Source organism: Gouania willdenowi, chromosome 5 (genome assembly GCF_900634775.1).
Source record: "Gouania willdenowi chromosome 5, fGouWil2.1, whole genome shotgun sequence".
NCBI lineage: Eukaryota > Metazoa > Chordata > Actinopteri > Blenniiformes > Gobiesocidae > Gouania > Gouania willdenowi.
The window spans coordinates 34,513,761-34,528,987 of NC_041048.1; the positions used below are offsets into that span (position 1 = coordinate 34,513,761).

The following is a 15,227-nucleotide window of genomic DNA, read 5'->3' on the forward strand; positions in this document are numbered from 1 at the left end:
AAGGCTTTCCTCTGCAGTGTGACTTGATCTTAGAGCTTGAGTGAGGAGATCAAGCATCAGGGACATACTTGGGCTGGAATTACTGCTCCTTCACTTTGAGAGAAGCCATCTGAAGTAGTTGTGGTGTCTGCTGGGCAGCCTCACAGAGCCTCCCTGGAGAGTTGATTTAAGCTCATCCATTCATGATGAGGACTCGTCAACAACCCTGGAGGACGTGTCAAAGGGTTTCTATCTACAGCTGTTCTGGGAACGTCTCAGGATTCCACCTGAAGAGATGATGAGTAGTTGGGAAGAGGATGGTCTGGGCTTCTCTGCTCAAGCTGCTGTTTTAATAATGGGAGATTAAGAAGTACAAATATCCACAACTTGCTCAGATATCACCACTTCAGACCAGTCTTTCTTTCTCCCAGTTGATCAAGATTAGGCCTTTCTTTAACATATCATGTTGATTTCCCTTATTTCTGGCATGGGTTGACCAACGTTTCTTAACTGTGAGGGCCTTCTTGTCTTTTTAGGGTGTGGTGATATTCTATATTGGACATTTTTCGAATTGCTCTTCACTGTTTTTTTCTGTGTATTCACATATTTAAGATTTTTATTTAATATTTTAAAATGTTTTGAGCAACCATTTAAAGAGCCATGGATAGAGTTTTTTGTTTTTACTTTAGTTTTTAAGTTTAACTTTAAAAACACTAGATTTCCTCTTATCTTCCGGGATTTATTCGGTGCGTGCTGGACTACAAAGCTGGCTAACGTCTTACGGAGCTAAATCACCATGGTAACTTAGGCTGAATAACTATCCTGGTCGGGAACAGGTTTTGTTCTGGCTAGGATCTGAGCGAGTACTAAAGTCCCGCCTCCTGACCAATCAGTTCTCTTGGAAAATGACCTGATCAATAAAAGAAGAATCATTCCTTGAACTCTGTGGATCAATTGTGATGCTGACAGGAGAGAGAATATTAATATATATTATATTTATATTAAGATAATCGCGCAATGGAATATTGGGATGTACAGTATTTCTTAATTTTAAACGTACCATAATTTTCTCCAGCTCAAACAGAAAAGTTTTAATAAACAAACACCACAAATCGTAAATCAAACAATGTATGTAGCTAATGGAGTTACCGCACACTGCCTCTGCTTCCAATGCAAATCAGTGGTGCACTAGCACCACACATGCTTTTGTGGTAGAACGCCTTTGATAGAGATCGGTCACTGCAGCGCTGAATAGAAGAGCTGCAGGATTGAGCTGTCGTTTTTTTTCAATGTATTTCCCTTTTTTTGTAACAATCATCTTGCAACACATCGATGTCATTTGTTTCCTAACGTATCTCGCTGGGTAGAATATATTAGGACAGTGCTTCACAAAGTGTGCGGTGCGCTCCTCTGGTGGGGTGCGACAAACATGACATTTTTAATTTCATGTCAATCTTCTGAAAGAGTAACTTAAACCCTGCTTTCTCCTGACCTGCCACTAGGAGGGAAATTCAAAGAATTCATTAATTATGGACAATCTCCAATGAACAATCTATGCTATGTTAACTAGCTACTCTTTACTCAGTATAGCTCTCTATTCACTCTTCTCTCAGTCCAACCTACTCACCACAGATTGTATAGCCCACAGATGCTAGTATTTTTTATAAAAGGGGTGGGGCTAACAGTGCTTGTTTGTGATGCAAGATGGTCCCAAAATGTCACATGATCTTGTTCTCAGCCAATAGCAAAAATCAATTGTAATAGCTGGGTTTCAACCTATAGAGGGCAGTCACTTTGACAATTTTAGAACAAGATATGCCAAATTGAAATACTTTGACTTAAATGTTGAGAGTCCGACCAGGATCAATCAACAGCGCTACATTGTATTCCGAAAAAAAAAAAAAAAATGGTTTTGGGGTTTAGTTAGTCTTTAAAGTCCTAGTGACATGATAAAACAAGTACATTTTAATAGAAAATAGAGAACCCAAAGATTATTTTGACATATGACATGTATGATGCTGCGTCCGCCTGTGAAATGGTGTGGTCCTCCTAAGTACGGAAATGTACCTCTGTGGTCGTAGAGTCTGAATTGAGCCGCTTTAGGTGAAACTCACACTTTTTGGAAACAGTAAAAAACCTACTAAAATGGAACCGGGGATCCAATAGATTAAAGCAGGGCTTCATTTGAAGTCATCATTGGGCACTCTGTTTTCTATTAAAATTAACTTGTTATATCATGCCACCAGGACTTTAAATGCCTTTCTTCATTGACAATAAAGGTAATTAATACTAAACAAATTGCCTACATGCAAATAAAGTAATAATGAGAAGCATAAAAATTTAGCAGAAATTATAATATGCGACCGGCAACAAAATGTAATGTGGATCTGAAGTGCAAAAATAATGATTTACGTCGGCCTGAACTTAACATGGAGTGAAACAATAAACAAACATTCAATAGTTGACTTAAAAAGATAATTTTCGTTTTGATTTATTATGGAATATGGTGTTACTTTTTACCTGTTAGTTCAATACATTTGAAAATGCATTATTTATCACAGTTGTTATTATTGGAAGTTCAGTTTTGTTTAAAGTGGGGAATACTCAAAAAAGTTTGAGAACCACTGCATTTGGAGTACATGCATAGTAAAGTGTTTAGGGTGTTGAACCTATATTTTCTGCTCATGCACGGGCAGTACATGTTCAAACGGTGACACATTTTTGTCCCACACATCTGTCAACAATGATGGAATGTTAAAAGATAACCTTCTTAGAGCTTCTTCTAAATTTCAGCTGCGTTTCGTGTTCTAGAACAAGTCATTCTTAAGTCCCAGAGCGAGTAATCCAGTCCCATACTCTTCTTTCTTCGCCTACGTGTCCTTGTGTAAGACACCATGCTGCTGAGTTATTTTATCTGGGCTACAGGCGTTCAAAAATATTATTGTTAATGACCATGTTGAGGTGTATAACTGTATAATGTTGGTGTAAACCTATGCACTAAGAGAAATATACTTGTTGCAAAGTATTGGTTAAAGCAGTTCATTTCTCATGCTTTTAGTGACTGAACTGAGACCTTGCCCAGGCAGCAGAACTACTTTAAAACATTTCAACTATAAATATTGAGTGATCCAACAGTGAAAGTGCTCTACATTTGCTCCATCATTACCAGCCTAAAAGCAAATGCGTTGCTGGTTGAACACTGATTTTTTTTCACATTCAATTTTCCTGGTTAACTAAAATCTAATGCACTATTATTATATGTAACAATTTCAACAAATTTAGATTTCCTTAAAGCACTTTTTAATCATATTTAATTCACACTGAAAAATGTGAAATCAGTTTATTTAATTCAATGCAATTGAGATTATTGACGTCTCACATGGATTACAAACTGATTTTTTAGTTATAATGATATATTCACTCTATTTTCGATTATTGCTGATTATTGATCTTCAGTCAGCTACTGAATTATTTGACTTCTCCTTTGTGTAACACTTAATAGCACCTTCAATGTTGTATAGTGTAATTGAAATATCCATTTAAAAATGTTTTTTAAATCACTTGGTTTGTATTTCAATATGATTCTTTTTTTAATTCCATGAAGTTCTTTTGGAATATTATGTTATGGTTTTGGTCATTCCTTTTTTCAGGAAATTTACTTTAATCTTATAACATGTTTTGACTGTCAACTGCCGGTCTTCTTCAGAGGCGTCTGCTGATTGCTTTGATGTGTCCTTCACCAATTTAAATTTCATGAAAAACAGTTGTCTGAATAAATGTAACCTTATCTTATTATACAAAAAGAACTTGCTGTAATTTTTACGTGGATGTCAAGCACACATCAAAGCAGACACCTCTGAAGAAGACTGGCAGTCGAAACATGTCAGGAGATCAAAGTAAATTTCCGGTAAAACAATTGTCTGGATAAATGAAACTATTACATATTATGCAAAAAGAACGTACTGTAATTATGAGGTAGACGTGAAAGACACATTTAAATGATTTGCAGATGCCTCTGAAGAAGACTGCCAGTTGACAGTCTAAACATGTCAGGAGATCAAAGTAAATTTCCTGAAAAACAGTTGTCTGAATAAATAAATCCTTAACATATTGATCTTTGGAAATGTAATAATTGTCAATTATGTAATCTTAATGAAGTAATAGTTGATTTATTTTTAAGCACCTTCCCACGTGTTAGCAGAAGTAGCTGTTTGTAATCTTACAGTGTGAGTTAGCTTAGCTGCCTCCTTAGTTAGCAACTACGTGAAAACATTATGAACTTTTTCTCCTTTGAATTGTAAAGGTCATGCTCCTATACAAATATAAAGATGATCATTCTTAGCCGTTTCTATGGTGACAAAATAGAGGGAAAATCACACCTCAGATAAGAGCAAGGAATGAGGCACAGAAGCTGCTTTAAAGTTTATTTATATATTATGTAATCCAAGTTACTTTCTAAAATGATTTATCTTTAATTCTTTGCAATATACTTTCACAAACTTTAGTTGTTTATTCCAGTGGTTCCTAAACTTTTTGTGCCCAAGGCACATCAAAGGACAAGTAAAAATCTGAAGGCACACCTGTTGTGCAAAATAGTCTTTATAACACGTGTTATCACTCATATTATGTACAATATCACCTGTGCCACAAAAAAGCGCTCCATTTTCCCTCTCGCTTTTCTCTGTATAATTCCCTCCTGCGCAACCACGGGAACAGAGAATTATTGCGTCCTGTTTTTGTTTTGTTTTTTTTAAGATAATTGTTCTTAGGTATAGAGTTTGCATCTGAAATGAGTGCATACAAAGTAGTAAATTAAAATATAATATTTTTTGTGTGGCATATTGCAATAATAATGTACGTGTCAAGTGTCTTTATAACGTCATGGCTTCCCACACTTGAAAAAGGAGGGACTTGACCAGACTCAGGGTTTCACTTGTTCCTACTTTTATTCTTTCCAGTGACAAGAAAACACAAAACAAGTGAACACAAAACACAATGCAAATAAGTTAATAATTTTCCATCAAACAAGGTAAGTACAAATAAACACAATCTCAGGTAAGTACATTTAATTTGGTAAAAGTATATTTTAAACTTATTTTTACTAAATCAGTGCAGGTAATCTATAAAATAAGGCATTAACCAAACAGAAAACTAGTTCTACTTTTATAACCTGAAACCATTTGGAGCAGTATGAGCGTGCGCCGGCATGCGCTTGGAGCGGCACATACACCCAGCATTACGTGCTTGGAGCGCTCAGGCAGATCGCCGCAACAGTATGGTTGTCACAAAATCCCACGGCACACCCAGACTTGCCGTACGGCACACTGTTTGGGAACCACTAATATATTGTATATAATCAAGAAGATTGTTCTTTGTGTATGTATATTACGGTTTCCTTTGTACTTTATTTAAGATGCACACTAAGTTCATTTTTTTTGTTTCATCTAAGACCAGAGAAAAAGCTTAATGTAATGTTTATGTTTGTGTGGGTATGTGTGTGTGTGTTTCTCCAGATATTTATCCAGTGTGTGTGTGCCAGCCTGCAGTCACCAAAGCTGATGAGGATCGTCTGATTGTGTTGAGGATTCCTTGTGTTCTGTTTTGACAAGGTAAGAGGTCACACCCCCATGACATGTACCGCTGTTTATTGTTATTACCATCATAATGTATTTATTGGACTTTAGAATTATGTAGATATTATCTTACTCATAAATATAGGATAAGTTTAGAAAATATTTAAAGCTACTTGGGATGATTTTTTTGTTGTATCAGATAAAGTCATAATGTAGGCCTCACAGATCAATAAATTGAAGATCACTTGCTCCAAAAAAATTGCAACTCGAAAGTTGCTTTTCACATTCCCAGAAAAGTTTTGTGCATTGCATTGTGGGGTGTAAAATTTAGTAGAGCCGTGGTTCTCAAACTTTTGAGCTTGCGACCCCCTAAATGAAGGTTCGAGAGACCGGGGACCCTCACTGTAGCCTAAGGTGGTTGAACACAGGCATGAACATTGAAGAACAGTCATGTAGAGACAGGGCCATCTACAAGGAGGAATAAAGGGAGATAATGATGTGTCCATTGTTCTATGAATCTGTTATAACCACATTTATTTATTTATCTGAATAATATCCACTGTTATCCACAAAGTTTGTTACTTTTTGCGCCATATACATGTACTGAAAATGTCTTGAAAGTGGAAACAATGTGCATAAAATGCATTGAAATTTGATGGAGAAGTGGCAGAAATGGGAGTAATGTAGCAAAAATGCATCAAATGGTGCAAAAATATAGCAAGAAAACATAATGAAAGTTTGGTGCAGTTGCAGAAAAAGGGTAAAAATAATCAACAATGGGCTGAAATTAATTGATCTATGATTTATTGATCTATGAGTTCTACACTAAATGATTAGCTTTAATTTTGTGCTGAGAGGTGTCTGGCACAGACATTAGCAGCAGATGATTTTAATTCTTGTAGATGCCACTTGTATGTCCAGTAGATGGCGGATTAGATCAAGACCTGAGGAACTTGAAGGCTAAGTTCAAACCTTCGTACTTTGTAGACATGTGCATTAAATCCAGTGAAATAGGTCAGTGTCGGCAGGAATTAACTTAAGAAAGTTAACACATCATGCTCGTTTAAAGGACAATCTGCTAAAATTGAAGAGAGAACAATTCCAACACCCACATCCTATAATATTTGAATATTTGAACGGAAGAGCATTGACTTAATCGAACACGTTTCAACTCAAGACCCGGGGGCCAAATCTGGCCCTTTAAGCTTCCAGTTTGGCCTGCAGGAGAAAGTGAAAATGACAGAGAAAACGTTGTGTAAATTACTAACTAATTCAGTTTTTTAGATATCTCTGTCAGTCCAAAGATTTTTCTATAATCCTCCAATTTTCCTCAAACATTTTGACAAAATTTCCCCAAATTAAATAAAGGAAATGGTCTCAAAATCAAGGAAATTGAAGTAAAGCACCTGAGTGCCTTAAATACTTCACACATTATTTTATACGTGAAAGAGCAAATTATAGCACTTTAATATTTCCCTATAATCTGCAGCCAATTTGAGATCAAACGGCTCCGTATTTGACCCCTGAACTAAAATGAGTTTGACACCGCTGTTTTATCAAGAGTTCTGAATCCGTGTATCATTCGTTCATTCGTTTTTCATTATGTAACAAAAACATAAAAAACGAAAAAAAAAACACAATTTGATATTTATTTCCAAAACCAAAATTAAAAAAAAAAGGAAAACGCCTTGTTTTTCAAATTCAAGCTCCTTTGCTTCTGTTCAAAAAAACGAAAAACGAACACCTTTATCCGTTTTCTCCATTACCGATTTGCCAAAGTACGTGACCTGGAAGTGTATTCTCATCCGACGCTAACGGCTATGCTAACGGCAGTTTGGCATGACAAGATCGCTGCTTCCAACTGTGCATCTGAAACGTCCTTTTCGCTTTAGCTGGTGTTGGGCACAGAACCTCCTCACAGATATTTCGGAGGATTTAGAGACTCCAAAGTGTTGCAGAGCTATCTCGGAATGTGTAACGCTTCACTTCTGGGTCACGTACTTTGGCCAATCGGTAATGGAGAAAACGGGTTAAAGGTGTTCGTATTTCGTTTCCTGTATCGAAGCAAAAGAGCTTGAATTTGTAAAACAAGGTGTTTTTCGAGCTTTGTAGTATAGCGCACGCCGATTAAATCCTGGAAGTTAGCACGATAAGAGGAAATCTGGCTTTGTAGTATAGGCTTTAAATGATTATAGGAAAAAGAGGCAAGCTACAATGGCCTCATGTAAAGGATTTTCTAATATCCACGAGTGGTGAAATAACCCAAAATTTGGTAATCTATCTTTATACTATGAATTAAAACAGAAATCACATTTTTTCCTACATGCAGTTATGGGCCACTAACAATAGTAGAAAAATATTTTTTTTTGGATTTCAAGAGACTGTCACCCAAGAACCAATGCTTACAGTATATGTGACTAATCATTAGTGAGTTGAACAGTCTATGTATATAGCTCAAAGCTGATCAAATTACAGGGAGCTGAGGCATATGGAAAGTTGTTTACTGAAAGCCCAAGCATGTTACAGCCCAAAATCCCGACTATCATTTTTCCTATTTTGAGTAGCTGGCATGTCCACCAGATAGGATGTATAGCAGATCTTTATGTATATTCTGAGAGAGTAGGTGGAGCTTTATTACTTTACCAAATTTCAGTTTCCCATGTGTTGCAATTTTTGAGGACGCGTGGAAATTGGCACCCCCTGTCTCTAAATGTCCATATCTCAAAAAAATATTCTTCAGATCAAACTAAACATTTACAGTGTGCCTATTGAATAATTAAGGAACAATAGGTAAAAATTTCAGAATGTGCGTGGGATGTCCTGAAAATTTGTCAAAATGACATGGAATACACAGACACATTCAGACTGAATTCCAGGCTGCACTATGAAGGTCTCGATGTTTAAAATAATCTCTAAAAGATGTATTTCTCTAAGGTTGTGACACAATCATAGTTTAATTCTCTTTTTGTTTAGTTTTCACAACCTTCAGCAGACAAATACAAAAACGACCCAATAATATCTATTGAAAATTAGTGAATTTGATTTGTGTACTTTGACTGTAAAACTAGTTCCTACAGCACATTGATCAGATATAATTTGGCTCCAATTAGGCATGAAACTGTTCACCTAGTCTTAGCAGATCATTTTCTTTGAGCAGAAGTGATGAGTGTGTTAGTGTAGATAAAACCCTTGGACACCTCTTGAGGTGACAAAATGATTTGAATATTATAATAAAGTGTTAATTTAGAGGAAAAGCCGCTTTTCTTTGCTGCACTAATGAGTCATGTTAGGATCACATTTACTCAGGTTACACACTGACTTTTCTATCACTTAGAACCTATTATCAAGAGTTTCTAGTATAATGACAGAATAAACTGTATGATATATAAAGCACAAGGTAAAATGTGGCTTAATAGGACCCTTGGTTTGAAAATGAACTGATGTGATAAGTGTTAATTGAGAATTTCAGATGAGTAGTAAACCACAACAACAAAATGTACTATGATATATTCTTATTTTGATTTAAATACCTTTGGTAATCATTAATGTACCTCTGAATCCAGATTTGTTTTTTGTTTTTTATTTCTGTGGACAAATTCAGTCTAAAATGCTTTTATTCTTTTACTTATAAGCACTAGTCATCTAAACAATAGTGTGTCGGTTGGGGTCAGTTATAATTGTAATCTCATATTGATAATTAATTACATTTAGGGTGTAATTATAATTGTCATTCTAATTTTAAAAGTTAGGGATAGGGTTAGTGTTAGGGTTAGATTTACAGTTACAGTTAGGGATAGAGTTACAGTTAGGCTAAAATAAAAGTGTTAGCAGTGTATCCAAAAATAAAAATGAGCTAAAATACAAATTACGGAACTTTAAGTCACGTGGTGCACCTATCACGCCAATGAGGGGCGCTGCGTATCCATAGAGTGGCAGTCTATGGATACGTTTAACGTAAAAAAATACCAGTAAAAACATGAATCATTGTGTAAATGAAACTCAACAATATTTGCAGGGGCTCACAATACGCGGAGCTTGCGGGGGACAGGGAAGCATTGTGTCCCCTCATGTATGATAGTGCAGCAAAAATGAAGCAGAAAGCGTTTGCCGGCCTGATTATTATCAATAATTTACAACATTAAACGAATTTTTGTGGTCAACATTATCAATTATGTTACTAATAATTTTTGCATGATTGTATATGTTACACACATTGTGGATGACCTGAATCTCGAGATGGTCTATATATTTAATTCTATTTTTTCTTTTGCCCCCCCTTGGCAATAATGTCCCCAGTGCTTATATCACAAGATTGCAGTCTATTTTAATGTCGAACTGTTGAGAAAAACTCAAAATTCTTACAAAAATCCTTCAATTTTACTTAAATTATTACATATTTCCTTTAATGAAATAGAAATGAGTCACAAAATCTTTGAAACTTGGATATTGTCAGTGTCTTACATTATCTTGTATTTTATGTATACATAGAAGTGCAAACTAGGGCCAAATAATGTTGAAATGACTCGTTTTCTCTGCATAAAATCTGTGGCCCACTTAAGATGAAACTGCTCTGTCTTTGGCCCCCAAACTAAAATGAGTTTGACACCCCTGCTGTAAATGGAACCAGTGGGGTCCAGTTCGTGTGTAAAAATGTAAACCCATTGTTAGATTAGAGTGAAGCTACTCTCGTGTTAAAAGCTGAGAAGCCTTCAGAGAGACAGAGGTTTTGTTTTGCTCAAATGAATCAATTGTTTTATTAACAGATTGTTTTGAGGAGTCTAATGTGTTTGCTTATTTGATTTATTTGGTATATCTATATTAGTTATTTAATGTGTATTAAGTTTAGTAAAAGACAGCAGACTTTTTTTTACAAGTATTTTTTTTTTTTTTTTTGTGCTTGCTATTAAAAGGTCTTTCAGTGATAAAATGACTGTGCTGATTTTGTCATTGTTCACGTAAAGCTTGTGTTATTAGATTTAGATTTAGTTAAACTCAGATGTTTTGAAACTCTTTCTTCCAGAAAATAGGCCTTGAAAAAGTTGACCTGAGAAGGGATATATTTTATTATAAGGATTATTTTGGGTTAAGGATGAATAATTATAGTATGTCTTAAAGAAACAATAAATGAATAGTATTTCATATCAACACCATTGTGTTGTGTAAGCTGTAGACTTGTTGCTGGTGAAGTAGCCCCACGCGAGGTGTATCCCACCCATGGGGGAGGTGGAGGATGCGACACCCACACTTTCATAAAAACAAAAATTCACCCCCCTCACTTTTTACAGAGGGATTCATTGTTGAAAACATATTCTCCAGTTAAATTGATTGAATGGTGATTAAGCCAATCACTGCCAGCCATTTGATGAAGCCGCCGTCCCTAGAAGGTAAACAAAGAGTTAACAGCGATGGGTAAAGTGACAATAAATGAGTAACAGGTGGCAAAAAATTGTCCAAAAGTGGCAAAAACGTGGCAAGAGTGAAAAGTGACTAAAATGGGCCAAAAGCAGTCAAGAGTGGCAAAAAAATTGACAAAAAAGAGGAAACAGGTGGTATGTAATGGCAAAAGGTAACTTAAATGAGCAAAATCTGGCAAACAATAGTGAAAAAGGGCAAAAATGTGGAAGAAAAAGAGGCAAATTGTAGGGTAAAAAGGAAACAATTGTTATTTATTGTGCAAAATGTAGCTTATTTGGATAAAAAGTGGTAAAAAAAAAAAAAGGTTAAAAAATCCACAAAAATTGGATAAAAGTGTCAAAAACAACTTTCAAAAATAGACAAAAATGAGGAAAAGGGGATATTTATTGGCAAAAGGTAGCTAAAACCTGAAAAAACAATTAAGTGTCACATTTTTGAGCAAAGGGGCAAAAATGGAACAAAAGGAAGTTGCAAAATGGCCAAAGAGAAAGGTAAAAAGTTTCCCCTTTTAAGGTTTTCTGGGGGAATAATGATTCAAATTAAGACATAAAGAGCCACATGTTGACAACTTTATCATGGTTTGACTGAATTAATTTATTAAACTAAATTGGGAGTCGACGGTTGCCCTGCCCTTTTTCAGAACACCCTCACTTTTAAAATCGCTGCTCCACCACGGTGGGTGCGGTGAAACAACACGCGCTTGCTCATGTCAATCAGCGAGGGAAGTCCTCCTATCCCGAGCGCAGCCGACGCTCAACTCTCGTGTTGTTACATTGTAGCGGAAAGAATGTCGGAAAGGGCCGAGGATGACGTCAGGGGGGAACTGCGCCGAGCGGCCAGGCAGCAGCTGAAGCAGCAGCAGCTCCAGCGGGGAGAAGGCTCCACAGCAATGGCGACTGTAGCGGAGCGGAGAGCGCTGCCCAGTCCAGAAATAATGCCGGGCCAGCCGTGGAGCAACTGGGTCGACGCCGCTAAACTCCACGGGAACGACGGTGAGTGAACCCAGCGACAGCAATGTGTGTGTGTGCGCGACGGAGCGAGGCGGAGCGGCGACAGTTGCCAGTCCCGTCCTGGTTTTTTTTTTTCTTTTTTTTTTTTTCTCAGTTTTAGGTGGAATATGAAGAAACGCGTACTGCTAGCGACAGCACCAGTGCAACTATTTACAAGCCTGTGTGGCTCGTCTGTTTTCCAGGAGCTGAATCGGAGGAAAGTTTGAAAGACTTCGGGAAAAACCGAGAAGCCATGCTTTTGTGCAGAGAAGGTGAGTGTTTTCTAACCCGTCGGGCCAAAGGTGTATTTAGGTTCGCACTTTGATCCTTCTGCAAATCCTGAGCATCTAAAGCGAGTGAACCACTGGCTATAATAAGCTTGGTTAGAAATGACTTTTTCATGTTCACCTAAAAAAATAACTAATAGTGTCATAACTTAGTTTCACTTCAAGATAGCCTCACAAGAGTTGTAATAGTGCATTGAGGCACATAATCAAGTAGTAATCTAGTATTTATTAGAAATTGCTAATTTTACTTATTGTTCAAAATAACAACAAATAGTATCCATGAAATAAACTATAGTGTAAATAACAGAAATCCTAAAATGTATAAAAAAAATAACACGGTACAAATGTTGTCGCTGCTGTCAAAACAAACTTATAATAAAATTGTGATGCTGCTTTGTAGCCTGAAGAATTCACGTTAAAGGGTAATACATACAAATATTTTTGTTTTGTAATTTATTATTTGCAGTATATTAGTCCTGGGCAATATATCGAGATTCAAGATATGTCAAGTTTTCCTATTTGGCGATATAGAAAATTTGCATCTAAACCAAGTGAACCGCCAACTATAATAAACTTGGTAGGAAATTACTTTTTCATGTTCACCTTAAAAAACCACTAATAGTGTCATAACTTAGTTTCACTTAAAGATAGGCTCGAAAGAGTTGTAATAGTGTTTTCAGGCACATAATCAAGTAGTAAATCCATAATGTCACTCCTTGTCTAAAATATCAGCAAAGGGTATTGATAAAATAAATTATAGTTTAATTATAGTTGCTGTCAAAACAAACTTATAATAAAATTGTGATGTTGCTTTGCAGCCTCAAGAATTCACGTTAAAGGGTAATAAATAAAAAATAATTTAATCTTGTACTTCTCATTATTTATATTAGGTCTGGGCAATATATTGAGATTCAAAATATATCAAGTTTTCTATTTTGCAATATAGAAAATTTCCAATATAAATATTTTTTATTTTATAGCTCATTTTGAATTAAAATACTCAGTTTAGGGGTCGCTCCTTTTGCTACTTCTCAGAACAGCATGAAAAGCACAGTTAGATGGATTTCTGAGTGTCTCCTTACCCTGACCTTCCCTTAAAAGAACCACACCACAGTACTTACTCACACGTGCTGTCCCTTACAGGAGAAAAAGCCAAAAGTGACACACTTCGTACAGCTGTTTCTTAATAAATGTGCCTGTGTGGCATTTGGCATCAGACATTTTTTGAGTTAAAAATATTGAGTTTTATATTGCCAGTTCGCAGAAAAATAGTGAGTTTTGGTCCATAAAGCCCAGCCCTAATTTATAAATAATGTGCAATTAAAGAATGAATAACAGATTCAAAGATTTTTAATTGTTATCTGTGCTCATGTGAACATGTACAGAACGAGATTAAGTTCTTTTATATATATAAAATAGGGGAAAGCGTATATACAAGCAAGATACCTTTGATACTTGCTTGTTTATACATGTGTTTTTCTATTTTATTTATTATTCATTAAAGGCCTTAACAGGGGACTTTGGTACCTAATTTTGTACTGTATAGGTTCACATGAGCACGAATGACAAATAAAAAAATAAATCAGTGCAAACATGCAAAATTCACTATTGTTAGGCCAGAGTGGCGACAACTAATTTTAATCACACCAGCAATATGGACATGAAAGATCTATATGTTTAACTAATATAGTAAAATGTAGGGATGGGCGTTTTAGATTGTGAAGGACTTTGTAATGGCTAACCCACTAGTTTGTCCATTATCCGACCATATCCGTGGCCCTGCACACACCCAGATCAGCCCACCAGTCCAGTTTGTCTCATCTCAACAGATCCTGAAATCATTTGATTTGTTGAGCTGGCTGATTCTTAGAATAATATGATTATAATTGCTGGTGTTTAAACATGTGAATGGTAAATTGCTGTGGTTTAATGGTCATTAGGATTGTTGTTTAGAAAAAAGAGAGGAAATCTCCTGACAAAGGTGGTATTTAGCACATTGTTGGAGGCTTGTTCACCGAATCACTAAGTGAGGTTTTAGAGCATTTGTTTTGCTACTAAGTTTTCAGAAACAGCTTAAGTAGTATTTTTTTAATATATATATATATATACACAATTTTGCTACTGACTGTTTATTACACCAAGTCACTTTGCTTTTTGTTTCTCACATGACAGAACATGCTGGTCCACTTCTGTCCTTTTCTTTTAACTCCAAATAATGCGATTGATGACTAAAGTACGGTGGTTTTGTTACTATAATGGCACACAGCATTGTTGTAATATGATGCACACCTTATATAATACATGTTTTTTTGTGCCTCGGATAACACAGATTTCCTTGTCTGATACAATTAACATGTCACTGGACATATTTTTCTTGCTTGTGCTTGGAACGCTCAGAACTTGTCACATGGGATTTTGCTGGTATAAGATTGTGTTTGTTGTGATAGTAAACTAACTGCATTGAACAGAAATCCACATATTATTTACCCTGATGTATGTTTGTGTGGCTGTGAAACGGTTTCCCCAAGATACTTACTAATATTATTACTTAAGCAGGCATACTGTATATCACTTTAACGTGGATATTAATTGTAAATTAATTGTAAAGTGTGGCTTTTCAATATTATTTTCAGTTTGATCAGTCCTGCAAACCAACTTAAGCTGAGCTGAATATCTTTAGTAATAAACTGATTTTCTTGTCTTGATGTGATAAGAAAAACAGCAATACCGTTCTTAGACAAAAACAAGTTTGTTTCTTCCCCCTCTGAGGCAGAGATTAAGCTTTATGTGTCGTAACACAAAGTGCTTGTTTGACTGATATTAAAGCTATGATTACCTATCAAACAATAAATAGGCCAGGGGTGCCCAAATTATTTTTCATTGAAGGGCCAAAAATGAATTACAGTGGAGGGCCTTGGGCCATAACTAAACATTCATGTTGCAGTGCATGAAATTAAATATGCCAATAACACAACTGTGCAAAA

The 15,227-nt window shown here is 35.9% G+C and overlaps 1 protein-coding gene across 1 annotated transcript in view; it reads left to right on the top strand.

The window, feature by feature from the left end:
• The window catches only part of atxn7 (ataxin 7), a 60,011-nt gene that overhangs the window by 4,899 nt on the left and 39,885 nt on the right, over nt 1–15,227 (top strand). Inside the window, exons 2-4 of the mRNA XM_028446426.1 lie at nt 5,493–5,588; nt 11,747–11,959; nt 12,160–12,228. Of these exons, the coding sequence (XP_028302227.1) occupies nt 11,755–11,959; nt 12,160–12,228 (274 nt within the window). The 5' untranslated portion in view covers nt 5,493–5,588; nt 11,747–11,754. The remainder of the gene's footprint in view (nt 1–5,492; nt 5,589–11,746; nt 11,960–12,159; nt 12,229–15,227) is intronic.